General features: G+C 48.9%; 1 protein-coding gene across 1 annotated transcript in view; it reads right to left on the bottom strand.

Moving 5' to 3' along the window:
- LOC113212378 (tRNA dimethylallyltransferase) overlaps positions 1-7831 on the bottom strand; it is a gene marked incomplete in the record, with an annotated part of 168624 nt that overhangs the window by 110689 nt on the left and 50104 nt on the right. The window contains 1 exon segment of the mRNA XM_052272900.1: positions 3028-3165. Within this exon segment, the coding sequence (XP_052128860.1) occupies positions 3028-3165 (138 nt within the window).

Here is a 7831-nt window from a genome sequence, read left to right as displayed (position 1 = left end):
GACGACGTCTTTGGCCCTTTGACGGTAGGGGCAGGATGGGAGGAGGGGGTGGGGTAAAGGGGGGGACTGCAGCTGACCGCTTTGCTGCAACTGTCTTCTGCGGGGCGAACAATCGCAAACGACGGCTGCTTTACGATGGCCAGCCGTTGACTTGCCTGCTCGCCTCTTCCTCTTGCATCTCTCTCGCGCTCCCTCCCTCTCTCTGCCTCTCCCTACTCTCTCTCTCTCTCTCTCTCTCTCTCTCTGCCCGCCTCGCTGTGCCGAAAGGAAGTGCAAAGGCAAGAGCAAACAGTCCGCCCATGTGTTTTTTTCTGTCCTTAACGGTGCAGCGACACAAAGTGCCACCAGCAGGTGAGACGGATGCACTGGCAAAAGTCAAGTGAGTTTAAACGAGGCAACGAAAACTGTGCGGGTTCGAAAAGGGGAGCAATGGGAGCAATTAGCTCTAGAGTGGCCGAGTCTGTTTGAAACTGTCCATTTAGATACTTCTGTCTATATTTTCTTGTTCCATAATATCCGTGATAATATGGATCGTCGTAGAATATTTTTGTATTGTGTGTGACTTGTTTAGGAGGTCGAACTATTAACAGCCTGTCGTATTTCATACATATTGTTATCCTCTAGCAAAAAGATTATTACTGATATGATGAGATTTCAAGTTTTTTTCCCCGCTACCTTTTTAGCGAGTGGTAGTAGTTGAGCCTCGCAGGCGGGCTCAGTAACCGGTTGCCTTGCCTTGTCTTGCGGCGCACGCTCCCTCTCCTCCCCCCTGCCCTCCGGCCTCGACCGTGTCGCCCTTTACTTAGAGTTATTTTTGTCGGTGTTGTCACACACCGCCACGCAACGCGCTGCAGACATGACAAAAAACAAAGCGACGCATTTTTATGTAGGAGGCAATACACCCTGTTTTACACTGTCAAACGTTTTTATAGACGAAGAAGGGCCCGGAAAGAAGATATCAACATTTGTTGGACTAACCTTAGAAAATTCATCATCCTCGACACAAGTATACGTACAAAAAAGATAATAAAAAATTAGTGGGTTTATGAAAACTCAATGGAGACGTTTTTATAGCAGTGTAAGAATGAGAAATGTTAAATCAGCATATTTTATTCCCACTACTCTATTTTAACAGTAAACGCTTCTATGTATGCTGATTTAACAGTTAGCAGGATTGTTTTGCGTCAGTAATAAATGCCAATATAATCCGACCAAAAACGGTAGGCAAACAGAGGGAAAAGAACCATAAATCTATACCTGAAAGTCTGACTACTAGATCTCATAAAATGCGTCCTAAAATTCATGTCTCATAAATTATAAGTCTAAATCTTTTGACGACAAATATAACGAATTCCTGCCCCCCACAAAATTATGTTATTCCTGGACGGTTCGAAAGGTAGTCCGATATTGTCTGAGACAAACAAACGTAAGTGAGGCATTATTAAAGGCCTTCCTCCCTAAAAAGTTGTCTGTACTTCATGTTTGAAAAAATTGAATTTTTAAGAAATAAAAACAGATGAATGTTCGATGTCGACTTGCTTTTCCAGCGCCTTTTAATTACTTTTCCTTCGACCTCGGGCGATAAGCTCTATCTTTCTGCAGGAAATAAAGTTGTAACCGCTCCAGGGTTATGTGATGTGACAGATACTTACTGTGCAGCGATAAGGCACCTGCAGGGCTGGGCGCGGCGATAACAACGTATCGCATCGATGAGATATCGAACGTAAAAATAATGCCGGCGCCAGGAGCCGCATGAAAAAGTACAAGTGGGCGTCATAAACGTATTACTTGTCATTCACTTCTTTCCTAACGTTCATAAGAATCAACATCTCGCACTTCAATTATCAGCACAGGGCAGGTCCTTGAGTAAGTGTAAGGGAGCCACTATCTCGCTAATCACGCAGCACTATCGCGAGCGCGACGACCTGCTGCTCAGCAACAAAGGCGCGAGCGGATCGCGGCCAATCAGCGTGCGAGAGCACACACCACCAGCCAATCAGGAACCAGATCTCGCGACGGGTGAACGAGCAGCCAATCAGCTCGAGCGGTACGAGGGCGAGCGGATGAAGTGCAGGAAGGAGGCGGCCGGGTACTGACGGAGCAGAGTAAAAAGGCCAAGTCGGTTGTTCTCACATTGTCAGTTGTTACCGCCGAGTAAAGCCAGAAAACGAACGAAAATGACCGCTTAGCAGTCCAGTCAGCGACAAGCAGCAGCATGATCTGCAACGCGTCGCCTGGCGGCGGGGGGCGGGCGCCAGTGTGATCAGCATGTCCTAGACAGGATGCGATGTCGCACATTCACCACACTCGCCGAGCCGAGCACGGGCGCGAGCCCAGCCGAGCCGGACGCAGAGCCGAGCTGGGAGGGGCGAGCCGGTCGCACCGGAAGACGTACCGATTAAACCCCCCGATCGACAAGAGGAGCGTGGTGCAGAGGCTGCGCTGTGCCGCCCCCGGCCTGTCCTGCCGGTGCGGCCCACGCAGGCGCGCTGCAATAAGTTTGACGTTAGAGCACGCCCGGAAACGGCGCATCAAATAACGATCCGGCTGCAGAGATCCGCCCCCGCGCGCGCTAACGATAACGGGACATGTTGCGAAATGGTGTTCGGCAACCCGACCAGCACGCCTCGCCCCTCTGCTTCGTTCTTTTTAGGCAATCCCCAATACCGTCTCTTCCAGCAAAGGCAAAGTGCCCTTCTTCCTCCTCCTTTATTAGGGGCCCAGAGAGGTACGCAGAGCTGACTGTGAGAGTTCCGTGGGGGTCGATGGGGATGGAGACAACCTGGGCTAGGAGAAATTGCGCGTCAACTCCTCGCACGGTAATCGTTGGTGTAGCAACATATTTTGACTCTGAGGGAGCGAGTCATAGAACTTTTGAGGTCCCGCAAACATTTACGTTTTATGCGACGGTGCGCTGGACGGGCGCTGCGCTCCTGACGGTCTGAACCAGGGGGCGGTTGAAGCTACTTGAGCTGTACGAAAAACCAAGTGCAGACGCTGCGCGCGCCAGACAGACATAAAGGATACGATCCTGAAGGCTTCGTTTCTGAACTGGTACACGTTGTAGTGGTCCCCCGGGGTCCGGTGGCCGAGCAGGTGGTGAGGTACACCGCAGCGCTCCTCCTCCGTCGCCTTGTTCGTGAGGATGTCCAGCCCCGAGTACACCTGCAACCCACAACATACAGTTTGAGCAGATACAAATATACCCAGAACAATGTACTTCCAGAATCCCATTGCCGTCAGCATATGCCACAAATTGTCTTAGAACAAAAAAAGAAAAGATTTTTAATATCAGCTTGTTATAGCAGACAACAGAACAAACTTCTGAAACAAATAAAATAGTTCCTCGAACGAAATATTTGCTGTGGTAGAGAAATAATGACTATATATGAGAATCTTCGCCTAAAAGACTAACTTCAGTTTCTTTAGTTGTGCCTTAGAAAGCATTAAAAATATTTTAAACAAACCACGCTTTATTCGAACTTCTTTTCCTGAAAGGTATATTTCTGAGCTATAAATGTTGAATTTTGTTTTTCTTTTAGTAGTGCAAAGTGACCCTAAAAACTTCAGGTTACTAGCTCAATCTCTAGTTATCAAACAGACAAACAGATAGACAAAGAGAGTGAATTGTTTCCGGTCAGTGGAGTGATGTGCTTCGCTATCGTTCCGCCCAAAATATATAGCTCCACAGAAATACAACGACGTTCCCGTGCTGCACTGCAAATTGCTTACAAGCAACGGGTCTTTTGTAATGCAAACCAAAACCTTCGTAGCTTACGAAGGATTTTGAAGCGTTTTATTACGAACTAATTCTTTGTAACCTTAAAAACAAATAGTTTGTAATGCAAATCGATTGCTCGTAAGCACATTCCTAACCTAACAAAGAAATGCTTTGCAAAACAATATCTTTGCGATACAAAGAATGAATACACCGGTCGTAACACTGCAAAGCACTTAGTTCATAAGTATTTTACAATGTGGTTCAGGGGTAATTTACTGTCATTATCGTGAACGGAAATTTTCTGTTCAACACTGGTAAGACAAGTGTGAACAATTTGCACACCAACGTGTGTAAGTTTTGATTTTACACGTTACATGGTGTTTAACTCAAGTAACACACTTTTGTTGTGTGCAAATTTTAGACGTTTTGTAAATGTTCAAATTCTGCAAACTTGGACACACACAGTTCTAATACTATCAAAAGGAACCGTAAGGTGTGCATCTGCTATACTTTTCGGAAAGGTCGAAAGTTTTAACATTAATTGACATTTAAGACACCACAATGTGTCGACAAAATGCACACTTGACGTCAGTTGACGGGCAAAATTAAAGACTTGTTTACCAGTGTTAACTGCAGCTTTATTTATCTCGAGTTGTTCACATTAATATCCCATTTAACAATCTATCATGGTGCGTACCCAATTTTTAATTTGGCTAAATCCGTTAAATAAAAGAAAACATTTTCTAGGTGCACTCCTCATCCAGGCCACGTAGTCTCGAGTGTACTGTCCGAATTAAAAGGCAAGGCGCGCACGTGCCGAAATAACGCCATCTCACTCTCACCTGGTGGCCCCTACGTAGATAACGGGCCTGAAAGTGGCGCCTGCATTCCTTCGAATCGTTACTCACATCCGCGATATCGTCATGCGATTGGTTTCTTCTTTTTTTTCCATCGGAAGATCTTATATTCTTCGCGCAACCACGTGACTGTTCTCTACAAGCGCGGCGTGTGGCGCCAGAAAACGGACGTAAAACCGGCCATGAATTGTACACAGCAGCGAGTAAGTGCGGCCAACGTGATGACGCTTTCGTAGAAGCCTGCCTGCATGCAACACAGTCACTGACGGCCGCCTCGCTATGCATAGCCCGGCACAGCCCGCGTGAGTCAGTTCGCCTGGCGCGGGTGCAGCTCATGCGAGCGTCATCCTGGACAGCGCACACCAGTCTGCACTGGGCTGCTGCTGATTCTAGAGAAAATGGCCCCGCTGTTTACCCCCTTTGAGCTTAGAGTGCTCATAACCACAACGCTGTACGGGAGGCAGGATGGGAGCGTTATGACCGGAAGTAGACGCGCGAGATATGGATTTTATTGTAGGGGGCACAACGGGAGCTCCAGCATGTGTGTGTATGTGAGTGAGAGAGAGGAGGGTAGGTGGAGGACAAGGAGGTTGACGATGACGACTGGAGACGGGCGAGAGGTAAAGAGTGTAAAGAGGGCGGCGCTGCTGCTCGGGCGTGGCGGGGGAAGTGCCAGTGCAAGTGGCAGCCACGCATCATCAAATCTGTTGCGGTGAGGATGATAGGTGTCCTGATGGAATGAAAGGTGTGGCCACGACCAGGCTCTGCGCACCTGCAGCTGCGCCACGAGATAAACTCTCTCCGCGAAAATTTAACTCCTTCCAACTTTGGTTCAGCTGTGGCCGCGCAGTTGGTCAAGTGAAACTGGGTCAAGAAAATGTTAAAGGGCCGGAGGTAAGGCCAATAAAACATTTTTTTGAGTGCACATACCACCGGGCACTCGGACAGGCCGCAGGGGGTGGAGTCCGTATCGGGCGAGGGAATCGACTGAGTCGTACGGCCCAGCTGATGCCTTTTCTGCCATGAACGAGCGCGCGCGCGCTCCTTTGAGTGTGTGAATGTGTGTGTGAGGGAGAGAGAGGAGAGAGAATGGGCCAGAGCACGAAAATTTAATCAAGGTCATCAGCAATGACCAGCGATTTTAGATAAAATACGGTCACTGACTCTCATCGAACAGGTAGGAGGTCGGAGTCTGGTCCCTGAATACAGGACCATACGAATTTTGCAGGAGATCGACCAGTTGCATTCCTATCAAGCTTATTATTTGCTGGAATATAGCCAATGTACTGAGAAAACGAGTTTTAATTCAACCAACTTTTGAACCTGTGGTAGTCAAATACTGACTAATTTATGCTCGTCCACATTTGGCAAAAGTATCATGAGGGCAGGTTAACATTCATAATCAGCTATGCCTATGGAATAAACCGAGTGGGACAGGGGCGCCAGCAAGAAAAAAAGGGGGGGGGCTGGACTTAACGCATTCTAAGAAAAACGCTTTCCTAAAAACCGGGGATTTGTGGCAAAAGGTGAGATGAGACAGACCGACAACGCAAGACCACTGATTGCATAAAGCCCGCTTCATTGCTTTTTCGCGGCAGAAGGGCACGGCTTAAAAATGAGAGAGCATGGAGAAAGACACCGATAAACACCGTTGTGCCTTGGTGTGTCGGCACACGCGGGCACACGGGTACTCAAGAGTATCCGCCCTGCTCCGCTGATATAGGTCCAGGCTCGTGTGAGTGGGAGTTGGGATTGCAGGCGGCTGCCCACGCCAATCCTCGCCGCACCAAGCGGTACCAAAGCTCACAGGGTGGGCGTCGCACGGCGGGGCGGACTGTGCGCGCGGGCGGGGCACGGCACGCAAGACAAGCCGAGCGCGAAACGGAGCTGCGCTGTAAGCGTTTCTCTCGAAATTGATTTGGCATCGTGTGGAGCGACTTCAATGCATAATACACGTCGACAAGCAGCGAAGTGAAGTTAAAAGCCGAGAAATAATTCCGGTGTGCAGAGGCGTCGCAACGCCGTGCGGCATGACTGGCTGGCGCCGCGCCGCGTCGCGTCTACTCCAGCTGCCCCGCCCCGCTACGCCGCGCCCCGTCGCGCCCCGGCACGGCGGCGTCTGGGCGCCAGGCGTCGGTCGCGACGCTTGTGGCGGGACGCGGCGGCGGGGCAGCTGGGACTTTCCGTCGGGATTGCAGCTGCACCCAGCCACTGTTGTGTGACCGACAAGCAGTAGCACCTCTGCACGCCAACCACACGGTTCTAAAGGAACAGCTAGCCACATGTCGCTGGTTTAGAACCGCTCGGTCAGTAAATGAAAAGAAAAGGGACAAATTAAATTGATTGAATGCCTAAGAACAAAGAACGGACAATATACCATGGCTAATTTTTAGTTCAGGGATGTCGTCATTGGTTTTCTCAACAAATCCCCTGAACTGATCACAAGAAAACCCGCGACGACATCATTGTACAACTACTAAACAGGAACCATGGTATTTTCGTCATAATGAAAATAAACTATTACAAAACAGTGGTCGGCAGTGGTAGCAGTGGAATAAACAGTTCCTGGTTTCCTAGCATTTTGGAAAAACAACCAACCTGCACGTGCTCTAAATTAATATCAACGTCAATCAGCCAATTGTACACTGAGAAAAAGGTTGGTCATCAAATGACCGCAAAATTTGGTTGTTGTGACTAAAATGGTATTCAGTCTACCCCCTGAGTTATGGGGACTATAGGACGTTCTGTATGATCCGATGTGTTTGGATGGACCGTCTAAGCCAGCCAGCACGTTAACACGTCTAGTGTTGGGACTGAGGGGGCAGACTGAACTCCAATTTAGCTATCACAAACTCAAATTTTTTCTCCGTGTAACTGGAACAACCGGCTACATCAAAACTGGTAAGGCAATGTTTGTCGCAACCGATAACTTCGCCTTCAGTTGAGACAGAAACTTGGGACTGTGTAAAAATTGCAAGCACGCAGCGCAATTTTCATATTTTCCATTGACAAAATCTATACAACGTAGTGCAGGGGTGGGTTTTGGAGAAGGCGAACGGTGCGCACCAACGAGAGAAATATCGCTACAGGGTACCACTTAGGAAAGTACCTCTGGTGGGTACCATATGGTCAGCTGCGGCGGCATTAGAGAGACTCATAGGGAGAGAGGCGTCAACTCGGGGCCCCGCACGCTGCGCTGTGATTGGGTCGGCACTGGGCGGCTCCGTCGGCCAGCCTAACATCTGGCCTCACA

This window comes from Frankliniella occidentalis, unplaced genomic scaffold (genome assembly GCF_000697945.3).
Source record: "Frankliniella occidentalis isolate FOCC.00 unplaced genomic scaffold, Focc_3.1 Scaffold229, whole genome shotgun sequence".
NCBI classification, from domain to species: domain Eukaryota; kingdom Metazoa; phylum Arthropoda; class Insecta; order Thysanoptera; family Thripidae; genus Frankliniella; species Frankliniella occidentalis.
Note: the sequence above shows the minus strand (reverse complement) of the source record. Positions and strands in the feature narration are given on the sequence as shown.